Below are 15,480 nucleotides of genomic sequence, written 5' to 3'. Positions count from 1 at the left end.
AGATTGAAAAAATGCCTTCAAGCTAATATGCGCAAAGAAGGTATGGGTCACTATTTCACTTGAAGAGAATAAATAACTAATTTTGCTAGCTTAAGGAGACGACCCGAGGTGTAACGCACCGATTTAGTTCAAACTCGGGGGGTTTGGTAGACCTTCGTGTAACTTGAAAAACTCTAAAGGGAATTTATTCAATGGGCAACCGTTTTGCCATAGCAACCAAAAATGTTTTTGACAACACAAAATGGAAATTTTCCCATTGAAAATAACATGGGAATCTGACCAATTTTAAGGGTACCCCCTGTAAAAATTTTAATCAATTTCGAACTTTTTCATTACTTTTTTATTTTTATTTTCTATTTTAAGCATTTTCAAAAATTTTAATTAAATTGGTCAGATTCCCATGTTATTTTCAATGGGAAAATTTCGATTTTGTGTTGTCGAAAACATTTTTGGTTGCCATGGCAAAACGGTTGCCCATTGAATAAATTCCCTTTAGAGTTTTTCATGTTACATGAAGGTTTACCAAACCCCCGAGTTTGAACTAAATCGGTGCGTTACACCTCGGGTCGTCTCCTTGTTAGTAAAATGGGGTTGAAAGCTCCTTCTAAAGGGTTAGAAACATTCTTGGTTCCGCCACTGACGCGAACAATAATATCCCTGTAGAACTGTATTCTTTAGCGGTTTTCGGCGCGTAAGACATTTTTACAAAACAACCTCCGATTGCGAATAGTTTTTGAAACTAGTGGCCAATTTTAAGCGACGAAAAAGAATCTAGAGCGGAAATATTTGTTTGACATAACGTACTTGTAGGACGTCGCGCAAATCGCCTCTGGTCAAGAGTATAAACGGGGATATTTCTCTAACCGGAAAACCTCTCAAAACCATCTGACCAGTAGGATATTTCGTTTGTTTATCTTAAAACAAAATCGTCGGAGTTCGTGCCCTTTTGACCTCGTTCTCGGTGACCTCTTACAAAGCTCGATTCTGTTTTTTTTTACTTTCGTCGTAAATTGAAAAGGTTGGCCACCTCCGGTCTAAAAGCGAAGAAGCGCCCATCAACCGCCACTTGATGAAACTGTCACAATCATCGGCCGCGGTTCCCACACTTCAATTTGACACCAACCCACCCCCCGCGCTGTTCCGTCAGTTTCTCCGCCTCCCCACCGTCCACCGCCCCGCCGCTAAACTGTTCTCTTTAACGCTTATTAAATACGCGTTGAAATAGGACCACGGCGCTGCTTTTAATTTTGACCATTATTAAGCCTTGGTTCTATATAAAATGTAACCTTTTCCCTCGAGAGTGTACGCATTGTATTTGTCGTTTTCGAAGCGGTTCAACACGAACGGGCGCCGCGGCTTCAAGGCCGGAAGCGTTCCCGTCTTCAGCAACTGGTTCACGTCACTCCATCCTGTTTGTCCTCTACCACGACCGTGTTCCCGCTGCCTTCCGCCAACCCTCATCACCACCACCATCAGTCCTGCCACGTGGCCACGTCTATCTTCGCCGGCGGCCATCCGCAGAGCCCGATGACCACGTACTACTCGCATTCCGCGCTGGGCCCCAATTTCCAGTTGGCCGCGACGCCGGCTCTTCGACGCGTTTTGCCGCACGAAGTCTCCTCGGTCCTGCTGTCCGCTTCCGCCGCCTCTCTCGCTTCTTCCGGGGCTCCTTTGAACCATCTTCAGCATCCCTCGAGAATTCCTCGCTCGCCAACGTCATCGACTCGGGATAATAATTCCGGTAATTATTTCAGTTTTTCTTTTATTTTAATCCAGGCTATAATAGGGGGTTTCTATTCGCTTGTTCCGGGATTTCGGAGTAGAGTAAGAAGAGTAAGGTAAAAATGTTTTTCGAAAATGGGTGCCTGAGGCCATTTTACCAGATAAATTCTGGATAAGCAGACAATTTTATCAGTTTACTCTCTTTACTCCCGCTTTTGAGGAGGGGTAGTAGAGCGTGAATCAAGAATCTAAGGGCACAGTAGAGCATAGACCAAGAAACTAAGGGGACTCGCGGTTCAGGCTTTAAAAAGCTCGCGTTAATACTTAGAATAGGAAAATCCAGGATAAGGTTAGTTCAATGTCGCTGAAATTGATTTTTGACCGAGTTTCGTCATTCGTTTACGTTCAATTTTAACAAAATGGCGCCGTTGTTGTCGATTATATGATTAGGCTGAGTAAGTTTTAGGGATTTCGGAGTAGGGTTAGAAGAGTAAGTCGTCATTTTACTCCGATTCTGTGGTGGCGAATAGTTTGAGTCGGAGTAAAAATAAATTCTGGTTAGTGGACGACAAAATCCGATTTACTCCTTTACACCTCCTTTTCAGAAGGTGTAAAAAGAGTAGCCCCTAATACTCCGGAACAAGCGAATAGTTTATGGGCCGGAGTAATTATCGTCCCGGGAACAGGTGAATAAAACGTTTTAGGGTGAAAAGAGTACACTTTTAGTTCGAGAGCGGCCAAAATTTCTAAAGGAGGGAGCGGCTAATATTGAAACTCTAACTGAATACCGCCTTGCTTGAACCGTGTGCCTTCGCCGATTCCATCGGTAGCATATTTAATCGATGTAATAGCTATAGAAAACCACTATATTAACTAATTTCACCCGCACTATTAATTCTTGAAAGACCGGCAGAAGTCTGCGAAGGCTTATGTTTCAAGCGAATAACAAATAGCAGTATAGGCATAAGTGTATAATATTGTTACACAAGTGTGACACTTCCTATTCTTCACATGCAAAGGTTTTATTGAGAGCTATTCGCGAGACAGACTGCATTACGGGCTTCGTCGCCGTTTTGCGTCCGCTAGCTCCCGCGTCACACGTAGCCTTTGACAGCGCCTCGCAACGGGGGATAATTTATTTTCGTGATGAAGTCACTTCGTCACTATCTCTCAGTAAAATATTCCCCAGAGTGACAAACTTATGGAATAGTATTATAGACTTATGGTATAGGGATACGAATACTTAAGTTAAATTATACCTGAGGTATAATATATACTTCTAGTTAAATTCAAAACTTTAACCCCATAAAAATAACCTAAAACCCATCTTAATTAGAACCAATACTAGTTAATATTTTAAGTTAAAAGGAACCACCTATGGACTGCATTGCAAAGGATGATAAAATTAGCGAATAAGTAGATTAGTCTATTATGAAAAGGGATAATATAAAGCTAAACCCTAAAAAAATTTGAAGATAATTAAAAATAAATAGGTCTTCGGACAAACAAAATGACGCGAAACTCGGACCAAATAGATCTTCGAGTGAAAAACTAAATTAAATTAAATAAAATAGCCAGTAATTCCAACGGTAGACCGGTTTCGTCCTAATTGGAACTCGTCAGTACCTTTCGGGAAATCTTTCTCGCGACTATTACACTGAAAAGAGAAACTAAGCCTAAACATTAAAAATAAGGGGGAGAGTGGTGGAGAATAGTATATACTATTCTCCATCACTCTCCCCCTATTCGCGTCTTTATGTTTGCTCGAAGACCTTTCGGTACGAGCAGAAGTAAATGAACCGAAGTTATCAGACTGCTATACTCCCCATGTTGGAGGCGTTTTCCTTATGAAGTTTCATTTTGACCTCGAATTTGAAATTTTGCGCGCTCCTAGGCCGAATAAAAAAAAATTTGGGTTTTTATGAAACCAATTTTTTATACATAGAAATAGCTATACCAACAATTCCCAAGTGCAAATTATGACGTTGGAAATTAGATTTTATTTGACTCGATTTTCTCATCATTTTCATAAGGAAAACACCCTCCGATTCTGAGCGCTATTTCAATAACTTCGGTTCATTTACTTCTGGTACGAACTATTTGTAAGTTTTTAAATTTCTTCAAATTTGTTTAGGGTTTTGCTTTTTTATCCCTTTTCATAATGGGCTAATCTACTTATTAGCTAATTACCTCTCCGAGGGGACTTTGTACCCTAGGAGGGGTTATACAACCACCGTGTCTGTCTGTGGGTCTGTCTGTCAGGCCTGCATTTTCGCATTTTCGGGGCAAAGCGTAATCACTGCGTACCCAGTTTTTTAGAATCAGGGAAAAGGTTTTTCCAAAAGCGCCCTCTTTTTGTCATTGGGTGTAGTATAATTTTTTATTCGAACCCGAGCCCTCTTGAACGACAGGTGAGCGTTCTACCGCAGAACCACGGATACAGTTACGCTTCACTGAAAATTAAAAACTCTTCCGAGGAGAGGTATATTTTGGCTTGCCAATCGTTTTGAGCATCTATCGGCAAGAACGAGCGTACTGGGAACTTTTATATTTTTGGTTTAAAAATATGATCCTGAAAATGTTTTATTTAGGAGATCCCTTAATCATAACTATACACTTTTCCAATCAAGACTCCATTCTTTAAACAGCACCGATTGAGACCGAAGACTCGCCTTTGAATCGAAGCGTGTCGGAAGAAATGGTAAGCGACGAATCTCAAGATGTCCAGCGGCGCAAAAACAACGTCAATTCAAGCGTCGGTTCGGATCCGGTCAGCCACAACGAGGCCGCGGGTCGGGCCATGTTCCCCGTCGCGTTCAAAGACACGCCGCCCGATTTGTCGTCCGAAGACGGGCCGACCACCTCCGCCACCGGTACGACATTCGCCCCGAAACCAATCTACGTCATGCCGATGCGAGACACCAGCTTGATCCGACCCGTGGTGGCGGCCAGCGCCACGACCGGCACCTCCGCCGTTCCCTCGTTGACCTCCTTCGCCGCGTCTCCGTCCGCCGAAGGCTTCCAAGAAGCGGCGGCCAAGTTGTTGTTCTTCGCCATCCGCTGGATGAGGAGTATCCCCTCCTTTCTTCAGCTGCCCTTCCGGGACCAGTCCATCCTCTTGGAAGAATCTTGGAGCGACGTCTTCGTCATCAGCGCGGCCCAATGGGGATTCCCACTACACGAAGGTTCGTTCGATTTTTTTAAATAGCTGCTTTCACTTTCCCCATCTAGGTAGATATTAGAAGGGCTGTGTGATTAGTGGTTTTAGGCAATCGAGTCGGTTATCGAGTATTAAATTTTTTTCATCGAGTATTCGAGTCGAGTAATCGAATACTTGATTAAGGGGGAAGAATACAGTAAAAGCCTCTTTTTCGTTCAAGCTGGACGTTTCTGTTTTAACAATTACATAATTGAATTATATTTTTCTTATTAGGCTGAACCTTCCTCTAGTGCTTAAAATAATTTTGCTAATTCTAATAAGGGCGCTTGCGCAACTTGTTTAGCTGTGGGGGTCCGAATTAAAACGTAATAACTTAATAATTTTAAAATTTAAAATTGTCAAAATTATTTTAAGCACTAAACAAGAGGCTGTTCTTCACTTAAATATTAATTTTATAAGTTAAAATACAAAATTACATGAGTTCAGCTTGAAATAGCGCGAAAGTAGGCAATGGCCACTGTAAATTTACCGTGAGAAAAGTAATTTTTTTTTATTTACTTGAAAAATGAATTCTGGTTTGTGAGAGGAATTTTGAACAACGAAAATTAAGAACCATTGCTACGTTTAGTCACACCTTTTCTTAAAACAGGCATGATATCTTTCACTTAGGCTTGTACGCGTTGAGCGGCAGCATGTTGCCCGAAAAGAGGACGCAGGTCGCCACCCAGTTGCACCACATGAAAGACGTCCTCTCGCAAATGTCGACCTTGAGGGTGGACCACACCGAATTCTCGTGCTTAAAAGCGCTCGCCATTTTCAGGCCTGGTACGTCCCGATATAGAACGATACACGTTTGTCTAGACTAAATAATATCAAAGATAATATAAACCATTGAATTGGGAATAGTACTGCTAGAATTTCAATTACGATTTCTGTTCCCATGGTCACGCGGGACCATTCTTGTCCAATAAGTAAACTTTATCAACTTTATCATTAGGCCGTGGCGACACCTATCTTCTGTCGCGTGAACCAGGGGGGGGGGGGGAAATAACGAGAATGAATATTGGTGTATATAGCAATGAGCCGTCACACCAAGCGCACCAGATTCAAAATAAAACAAATGGAAAAATTAACAAACACTAAAAGCGAACAATGCAATAAAATGAACACACAAAACAAAAAATAAAATACGCGACAAATCGAATAACAAAACCAAAAAAGAAACGAGATAATAATAGTCCGCAGAAAGTTATCAAGTCCGAACAGCGTTGCGAAGTATAGCGCAAGTGGCGGAAATAACGTCTGAAAATCCGGCGTGGACCGCGTTCAACAGGAGCGAGGGTAATTTCTATAAGGAGTAACTGTCGTCGCTAATGAAAGATGTCGCCACGGTAGAATGATAAAGATGATAAATTCTCCTTATTGGACGAGAATTGTCCCGTGATAGCCAGATTTATCTGTACCTCTATTTATTCCCAACTCAATGATATAAACCTGGTACTCTATATTTGAAATAACTGCCTCGGGCGTAGTCAATAGCGTTTACCCACTTCCTGCCAAAACTCCGAAAGTATAAGGCTCCATAGTTACCATGGTAACGAACTATAGATAAGACTACGGCCATCTTTGATGGCGCGCTGTTGGCCGTGATAGGACAATGGCATCTAGGAGCAACAAACACAAGGAGAACGCAGCTAGCCTTTAAACACGCTAACGCCGTGTTGCGTACAAATTTCATTGGACGAACCTTTACGCATAACATTTTACGGGCGGGGGGAGAAAATTTCCGAATTTCCCCCTTCCGACGGCAGCAGGCGCTAAAATGAAATTGTACTCAAGAAAATGCATGCCTTTTTACGGGTTGCGTTCTCCTTGTGTGGGGTGCTGTGTTTGTTGCTCCTAGATGGCAGCGACCTATGGTGGTTGATTTTTCGGAGGCCACTTTAGCCGGAAGTGGGTAAACGCTTCGTTACCAAACCGTCAATCGGAAAGCTCCCTGAATCCGAATCTAGGGAACGGAGTTCTATATTATCTTTGACCGGGGTAACGCCATTAGAGACAGATTTATAACTACACAATATCTCACCAGATGACGCCAACAGTCTAAAACGCAGAAATTTAAAATTATCAAAAAAAATTGTTAGAAATTGATTTCTAATTAATTGGAGATCGTTTATTCCTTTTAATTTCCCTCCATCTAGTATAAGCATATGTAACATAATTACTCATAAGTATGCCACTAGCTCTATTTCTTCACTAACGGTTTGTTTCACAGATATTCCGTCATTCGTACCTTACGTAATATTTGACGTCATATTTGATGTCGAGGGGTCAGACACTTGCCATTATTTTGTACGGGATTTCGGGATTTCGTAGAGATTTTGGCGATTTTATCATTACTTGTTGAAGTGATTTTGGGATTTCAATGTTAATTTACCATAGAGAGAGTTAAAAGATTTTGCGATTTTAGACAAAATGTACGGGATTTTGGTAAATGTCCGACCCCTCGTTTGATGTCATATTTGATGTCATATGGGTTTTAATAACGCTGGTGGAATATCCCACTTCGACGACTTGTTCCATTTTAGGAAAGTGATCACTGAACCGAACCGGATAGTTGATTTTATAAAATGTCTTTACGCTTGCCCAACTTGTTGAAATGTTGCCCTGGAATAGTTCAGCCAATGACTAAGAATGAGTTCATAAGCTCTTTAGTGGGAGAGAAAACGGATCCACAGCTGAAGCGGGGAGGCAACATTTCAACAAGATGGCCAAGGTTATTTTATAAAAAGAACTATTGGTCATTTTCCCCAAACTTTTCTTTTTCTGAACTACTCATTATTTAACTTCATCCGCACAAACCGAACGAGTTTATTAATTTCAATAAAGCTACATTGGGCTGACTAAAATTCCGACACCAAAAATTTCTTCTCAATTTAATTTTTTTCCATTGGCTCAAATAAATATGTTAGTTACTCCCAAAATTACTAGGATGAATAAAAAGGTTAAAATCTAACGTAGTCCACCTTTTTACTGGTTCGTGGTGAAAAAAACCGAGGGGTCGGACACTTGCCATTATTTTGTACGGGATTTCGGGATTTCGTAGAGATTTTTGGCGATTTTATCATTATTTTTTAAGTGATTTTGGGATTTCAATGCGAGGGGCTGATCACTCCGCGTAATCGGTGTACAGAGCCGTACCTTTTACTGTACTAATGGGATTACGCGTAATCTTTGAAGTCCCTGCCTTTGGCAGTGCTAATCTAAGCGTAATCCGGTGTACAGACTTTCTAAGAGTGGTTAGCCCCTCGTTTCAATGTTAATTTACCATAGAGAGAGTTAAAAGATTTTGCGATTTTAGACAAAGTGTACGGCATTTTGGTAAATGTCCGACCCCTCGAAAAAAACCGTTAGTGAAGATTTTTGAATGGAATAAAGATACAGTGGCATACTTATCAGTAATTATGTTACATATGGTATAAGTAAGAGCGTTTAAATCGGACCTCTAATGGCTTCTCCATAAATGTAAATTTATCAGTAAGTAATAGTTGATTTTATAAAATGCCTTTACGCTTGCCCAACTTGTTGAAATGTTGCCCTGGAATAGTTCAGCCAATGCCTAAGAATGAGTTCATAAACTCTTTAGTGGGAGAGAAAACGGATCCACAGCTGAAGCGGGGAGGCAACATTTCAACAAGGTGGCCAAGGTTATTTTATAAAAAGAACTATTTGCGAATCGGTCTATGAAATGTCCAAAATGAATACGAACTTCCCTTTCGTATAGAAACGCACGGTCTGCGGGATCCGTTGCAAGTCGAACTGCTCCAGGACCAAACGCAGCTAATGCTTCACGAATACGTCCTGACCAAATTGCCGCCTTCCAAAGTCCGATTCGGAAAACTGCTGCTGATTCTTTCAATGTTGCGGAAAATCTGCGGACAAACGGTAGAAGAAGTTTTCTTCCGGAAGACGATCGGCAATATCCCCATCGAAAGACTACTTTGCGACATGTTTCAGGCCTAATGTTCAATTTCACCTTTTACTTCGAGAGTTCATCCTTAGAAAATATGTGCAATATATTTTACCAGAAGTAAATAAAAATATCCTTTACGAAAGAAGTATCCATCGTACTTTCGTTGACTCGATGAGGCGATTTCCCCGGAAAACTACGCGCAACGATTGAAAATTTACCATTCCTAAAGCCCCATTTTCATGCTCGCTGGTAGCGGGTAAAAATCGACAAAATCCGCTTCCGCCACACACTTTTTCACTTTCCGCGTCGATCTGTTTCAAACAGATATTTTAGATTAATTTTTACGCTTGCGAGTGGCGGATGCGAATTTTGACGATTTTTATCCGCTTCCAGCGAGCATGAAAATGGGCCTTAACGCGACGTATTACTGCGCTTAGCCACGTAAAAAGTGAAAATTTTACTAAAAAGGAGAGTACCCGGGATGTTTATTGCCGATTTGGTTCAAAGTCGGGCAAAATGTAGGCCTATATGAGATATGAAATTTCGCAAAAGGAGACGTTGCACTACCCATTCAATTTGCCATGGCAAACGAAAATATTTTGGACCACTTAAAACAAAAAAATCTTCATTTAAAAAAGCATGGGATTTTCTCGGTTTTACAGCTACGAAAATTTAAAAAAAAATTAAAATCACAAAATGGGTAATTTGGACCACATTTAAGTAAATTTCATCAAGTTTGGGTAAATTGGAACATTTTTGGGTTCAAATTGTACCATATTTTGGATAAAACAAGGAAAAAATCTTATTTTTGTTTAAAGTGGTCAAAAACATTTTCGGTTGCCATGGCAAATCGAATGGGTAGTGCAACGTCTCCTTTTGCGAAATTTCATATCTCATATAGGCCTACATTACGCCCGACTTTGAACAAAATCGGAAATAAACACCTCGGCTACCCTCCTTGTGAGTAGGATATTTGGAAATTTATTAACTATAATCTCCCCTTGTATAAATATTGGATTTTTTTTAATTGGATATTTCTTTCGTAATTGATATATTATATACTTCTGACTTTACTAATTTAGTGATATTTCTGCATCTGATTACTTGAGTAAACGTTTCCCTAAATTTTTCCCCTTTATAGGAGACTTATACCGAAATGTCAAATTAATTAATTTTCGGAAAAAATTATTATTTCAATACGGTGTTTTTTTTTTAATTTCAAATATTTAATGTTTCGATCTAGTCATAGTAGCCCGATAATTAATAAACAGAAACGCTTATCTTAAAAGATATTATCACAATTATTTATTTACAATTGTTTATTACCACGATGTCACAAAATTAAATAGCAATAAAGTCGTCGTTATTCGAATTTTATTATTTATATCGATTAGTAAAAAAATTCCTTACCATATATAAAAGTTTTCCGTAAAATATACATTTCCCAAGTGTAAACAAGACCTTTGACCAAATATTGACTGGAATGAGCAAACGAAACGAAGGGGGGAGGGGGGGGGGTGTTGGAGGCGTGGAAAATCCGATTAGCGGAGGCAATCAAGGAGACATTCATTTTTGGCGTTGATCGAATTAGCTCATCCGATCAGTCGGCTTTCGTAACCCTCTGAACGGCGGCAATCAAGAACCTTTTCACCGGGAGTCCGAATCTCGCTTTGCCGTCGAAGCTGTCGCCCGATCAAAAGAGTCGCTAAAATGATTTCAGCGACTCACAAAGAACCCGTAGATTGGCTATAAAAGTCAAAGGTTCAAATTGCGTGTCAACCCCGTCTGCCGATTCGCCGCCTTTTCAGGGTCTCGACGTCGGACGGAGAGTTGATTATTTGGGGACGCGAAAAAACAAAAATACTTACTTGTTATTAGGCCTTTGATCTAGCGCTTTAAATTAATACTTTTTTGAGAAATTACGATATTCCGCTAGTAGGTTTAAAATTAAAGTAAAGAGTCCAGCTCATTTATTTGAATATTGGGCGAGATATCACAGATACAGATGCTATTTTCTCGGAGTTTGTCAGCGAGATATTTACCAAATATTTAACGCGTTTTTTCCCGCGTTCGATAATAATTACCGAAGATCCGTATTCAAAGTCGGTATTTCCGCGATAGCAAATCGAAAATGTCTAATCGTCCGGTAGACTTTGGCGTTTTCCTTTTACGCTTAATACGGCTACTTTTGTTGTTATTTTCTTCTGGTAACGCTTTGGTCGTGGTGAGTTTATCACGGAGAGATACCACGACCGAGTTTAACGCCGAATCCTTTAGTTTCGGAACGTTTTGTAAAATATGTCCCTGAATTTCGTTGACCACGGAAAATTTGGAGTCGCACCAGTACAAGTCCTTCTCCATAGATGGGACGACGCCGTACATTTCATCGACGATGATGTAAGATAACTGCAAATTCCGGTCTATGATCCAGTTGGTCTCGAAATCTTCGTCGTCTTCTCCAAAGGGACTTAGCAGTTGTTCCGCCACCTATCCAGATTGAAAGAGAGAAAAGCCGAATGTTGTGGAAGGCGGTCTCAAATGGTAATAACGGAGGTCAAGAAGGATTCTTGTCCTACCTTTAACCATCCCATAAAGAACATAAATTGGAAAAACGTGAAGAATGGAAAGTAGAAATCTACGTGATGGTTGGTGAAACCTTTACTGGGATTCAAGTACTGTCGTCCCAGGAGGCAGGCCACGAAGAAGAGGTGCGTCGTGAGAGTCACGACTTGAGTATAGACCAACGGTATCGTCACCCAATCGAAACACCATAACAGCCCGGTTTTCCCCCGGAAATCGTTGACTTCCTGCAATAAATGTTTGACACCACTATCGCGTACTCTTCCCTCCTTCCGGGCGATGTTGACCCGATTGATGAACCATATCATGGGGACAAAGTGCTTGTTGACGCTAGTTTTGACGTCCTCCAACTTATCTTTTTCCTCGGACGTCATGAACCCTACATTATCAACGGCCAAATCGAAGAAATATTGCAATTTTGAACCGTTTTAGAAGTATTCGAATGATTTACCAGCTGTCACGAAGTCGCCGTAGGTTGGGAAGCGCCGCTTGACAGGGGCGCTGATAGTTTGATACAAGATCAAAGTCGTCAGATTGACGTACCGGATCAAAGTCCTTCTCAGAAGTCGGCCGAGTTCGTCTTCGCCGTCCACGTATTGGATGATCGCGTGCATCAGTCTGTAAATAAATAAATAATAATCAGCTAGGCTAATACCCAAGGCACCACCTTAGGCCTAAGTCATCGAGCGACTTTTGAAGCCATTAATTCAGGTGGTAACGAGACGTTGAAGTCTTAAAATATCTTTCGCCGCGCTATTTGGGGCTATAACCTACTTATCAGGCCACGGAATGGTCGAAAACTGATTCCACCATCTCGTTATGACGAAAGTCACGTAAAAACCGAGTACAAACGACAGCGGTACCATCTCTACCGTCTTCTCGCAATACAAACAGAGACATTCGAATATTCTGAAGAGTAAACGTGTCCAAATTATCGTATATTCTTTCAATTCTAATTCAAAACTCTTACCTTTGTTGTTCACTAGTCATAATACGACGGTAGAAAATGCTGATAATCAAATACGCCGCGGCGTAGATTAGAAGTTCTCGAAAAATGAGCTTGTAGACTGAGCCTTTCCACTGCAGAAGTAACTTACCCAAGCCCAAATTCCTCCTGGAAGACGTGGTCCCGTGGCGCCTATCACTTTCCGTGGGGTCTGGTGGAACTCTGTTACGAGGAAAAACCATTTGCTGTTTATTCTTAGTTAAGTGGTTTTTTTTTAGTATTTATTTGAGTATTCGTTATACTTATTCGATGAAAATCTGCGGTATCAAATAATCATAAGCTTAATTAAGCAATACCATTAGTATATATATAAGTTTTGTGTTTTGAGTTGATACTCAATGAAGACAAGTACTTTCGATAAATAGTTTTTATTTCTTATCAAAATACAGAATAATTTTGATACGCGCGAAAAACGTGGCTGTTCTGTCAGCCGAAAACGCTTTTTCTCAAAAGGCAGTTTTGAAATGTACCAAAATTAATCAACACTTTTACGCGTAAATATGGTACAATGCAAAGTGGCGAAGAATCGAGATTGTAATAAAAAAACCTAAATACTTACGGCGGCGAAGGGTTCTTATAGACATATATGGTGGGATCCTCGCAAATGACATCGTAGTTAAATCTCTTAACCCGTTGCTTACGTAACTCCTTAATGATCTTTGTTATAATCATCATCGTGGCTAAATTCGGAACTTCGGGAAGTCAAAATACGTCTGGTATCAAGCAGTTTCAAACTGGAAATAGAACGTTGCTCGAAAGTGAAAAGACTTTGGGTTATCTCTTTTTAAAATTCCCCCTTTGTCAACACTTGTCGCCGATAAAGTTATTTTCCCAGAAACTGCCGGTTTTTCGTCGTTATAAATGTCACGAGCGAGGTGTGATGCGAACGTAATCTGATAAATGTTATCTTCGTAATCAGTTGACCTTATCTCGGGTCAGGTCTGAGGTCTATGTTAGTTTTACCAAAAGTGACATAATTCCCAAAAGTGTGACAATCCCTGTACTCGAGATCGACCACATAAAAGACTATTTATTGTCGCTTTTCTGGATCTTTTTTTTAGTCTATGGTATTATATCGTAGGTAGATGGCGATAGCATCTCCGCAGAACGACAAAAATCAAAAAATACACTAACTTTGACCAGTGCGACTTAGTTCCTCCGTTCCTCACTACGAGGCGTTATTTGTGGGTTTTAACTTCTTCCCTCCCCAAGGCATACTTTCCCTTCTCCCCTCCCAACTTGTATTTCGCTCGTAACATTCATTAAGAAACAGGTCCGATTGACACACTTTTGGTAATTATGTCACTTTTGGCTTTACTCTAAGATAACCCCTGGTATGTTCCGTAATAACAGCCCCAAAATTAATAATGATCGTGCTTGTTAACGTGAAAAGTTAATAACATACCTCTTTCTAGAGAAGTATCCATACCCCTATACTATTAATGTCATTCGCTTGAAAGGTGTACCTTCGCTGATTTTTTCAAATAAACTACACTATATAGTAACTTTGTAAAACTATTACAATATGAAAATATAATTTATAGATAAATATCCGTAGATTGCGTAATATTTACATTTTACATTATTCCCCGCCGAAAATTTCCTCAAGCTCGAGAAGGTTCATATTGGATTTTTACAGCCTAAACCAGGAATCCATACCTCTACTTGGAATGCTTATCCTGTCGTATCGCGTATGGTAAGATCACGCTGACGGCTTTGGCCCCGCCTACGACAGAAAAATCCACTTTGCGCGCTCTCCCCTTGTTTGTTAAGTTAACATAGTGACGTCAAAAAAACCGTCAGCTACATCGAGACGAAAATCTGCCGCGATTAGCATTCCAAGTAGAGGTATGGATTCCTACCTAAACAGATACTTCTCTACTTATAAACTTCTGGTAACATAATTTCGAAAATAGACAGTTTTGTATCTTTTAAAAAATCAATATTATTTGGCGAACGTTAACTTCAAGCTTTTGTATTTTCAATAAGTCTTGGCTACTCTATAAAAACACTTGACGGAGATTCGGACATTGTTTTTTGCGAAGGTGAGTAGCGTTCGCTTTTACCGTCCATTTCAGCAGAAACAAAAAAAAATTATTTCAGACACCTCAAAGTCACCTGATTTTTCAAATTGCGCAACTTCGTAGCTGTAATAATGGGCGCTATTAAAGGGGAAATTTTTACTCTATTGTAAAATCGCATTGTGACGTCACCCTATTTCTTGTCTTGGATGTAATAGGCACTTCAATAAAATATCTTCAAGGAATTTTCCAAGAAGTAATATTTTCGAGAGCCAGGACCTGTATGTCCCTGTTTATATAGTGCTTGTTAAAATAATGAAAACGTTTCACCTGTAAACAGAACCAGATTTGGAAATAGCGAGAGTCCTGGGGCCAATGGCTCTTTAAAAAAATTCAAATGGCCCTTAAAATAAATCATTCGAACGGGGGTTTAATAACATCTATATTGTAGCTATTTACCTACAGTATAAAACTAATAACAGCGACGGAGAGCTTGGATTAAATAAACACAAGCAAAAGTGACATAATTACCAAAAGTGTGCAAGTTCCTAAAGAGTAGTAGCACTCGTAGCTTTGGCCATGGCCGCCATTGTGGGCGCGAATTTTTTATGAATAGGAAAAATCATGGGTGACGTCGTGTGACGTAGCACTGCCATTACTCTATACTTTCCAATGCTAAAGATTTACTGAATTCCGCTATCGAGATAGACCGTATAGAAGGCTAGGCTAGGATGGACGATGCAACTTTTTTTCTGGTTTGTTCTTTCATGTGTTGTAATAAAACGTAGATAGATGGCAGTAGCGTTTCCGTCGAGTGTCAAAAAAGCAAAACGCTTGCTAGCCTTCTCCAGTGCTTCCTTAGTTCTCGAATCCCTCACCAGGTGGCATTATTTTTACTTTTTAACGCATTTTCCTCCCCAATGTATACCCCCTCTCTACTTTGCCTTTTTTTCTCCCCCTTAACCATAGAAATAGAAATGAGACAAGAAGCACGATTATAAATTGTGGTGAGATGTAA

General features: G+C 40.2%; 2 protein-coding genes across 2 annotated transcripts; one reads left to right on the top strand and one right to left on the bottom strand.

The window, feature by feature from the left end:
- Nucleotides 1–1,192: 1,192 nt before the first annotated feature.
- On the top strand, nucleotides 1,193–8,936 carry LOC149925101 (photoreceptor-specific nuclear receptor-like). The gene is made up of 4 exons (XM_090160835.1): nucleotides 1,193–1,741; nucleotides 4,371–4,907; nucleotides 5,552–5,707; nucleotides 8,667–8,936. The coding sequence occupies exons 1-4, from the start codon at nucleotides 1,528–1,530 to the stop codon at nucleotides 8,903–8,905; spliced, it is 1,146 nt and encodes a 381-aa protein (XP_090016961.1). The 5' UTR covers nucleotides 1,193–1,527; the 3' UTR covers nucleotides 8,906–8,936.
- A 1,877-nt stretch (nucleotides 8,937–10,813) lies between these two features.
- On the bottom strand, nucleotides 10,814–13,362 carry LOC149925100 (bestrophin-3-like). The gene is made up of 6 exons (XM_090160171.1): nucleotides 13,001–13,362; nucleotides 12,406–12,603; nucleotides 12,210–12,344; nucleotides 11,887–12,053; nucleotides 11,432–11,814; nucleotides 10,814–11,342 (listed from the first exon to the last, which is right to left on the bottom strand). Exons 1-6 carry the CDS (start codon nucleotides 13,114–13,116, stop codon nucleotides 10,953–10,955), a joined length of 1,389 nt encoding a protein of 462 aa, XP_090016297.1. The 5' UTR covers nucleotides 13,117–13,362; the 3' UTR covers nucleotides 10,814–10,952.
- Nucleotides 13,363–15,480: the final 2,118 nt, after the last annotated feature.

The sequence above is a fragment of the Leiobunum rupestre genome, chromosome 10 (genome assembly GCF_980474605.1).
Source record: "Leiobunum rupestre chromosome 10, qqLeiRupe1.1.hap1, whole genome shotgun sequence".
Classification (NCBI taxonomy): Eukaryota; Metazoa; Arthropoda; class Arachnida; order Opiliones; family Sclerosomatidae; genus Leiobunum; species Leiobunum rupestre.
This window is presented reverse-complemented; position numbering and strand designations above follow the sequence as displayed.

What these genes read in the sequence shown, in the direction of transcription:
- LOC149925101 (XM_090160835.1), top strand. Translation starts at nt 1,528, where the DNA reads ATGACCACGTACTACTCGCATTCCGCGCTGGGCCCCAATTTCCAGTTG. An exon ending in GGGATTCCCACTACACGAAG is followed by an intron (nt 4,908 to 5,551) that starts GTTCGTTCGATT and finishes TCTTTCACTTAG; the next exon opens with GCTTGTACGCGTTGAGCGGC. An exon ending in GCTCGCCATTTTCAGGCCTG is followed by an intron (nt 5,708 to 8,666) that starts GTACGTCCCGAT and finishes CCTTTCGTATAG; the next exon opens with AAACGCACGGTCTGCGGGAT.
- LOC149925100 (XM_090160171.1), bottom strand. Translation starts at nt 13,116, where the DNA reads ATGATGATTATAACAAAGATCATTAAGGAGTTACGTAAGCAACGGGTT. An exon ending in TATAAGAACCCTTCGCCGCC is followed by an intron (nt 12,604 to 13,000) that starts GTAAGTATTTAG and finishes TCCTCGTAACAG; the next exon opens with AGTTCCACCAGACCCCACGG. An exon ending in ATGACTAGTGAACAACAAAG is followed by an intron (nt 12,345 to 12,405) that starts GTAAGAGTTTTG and finishes TTTACTCTTCAG; the next exon opens with AATATTCGAATGTCTCTGTT.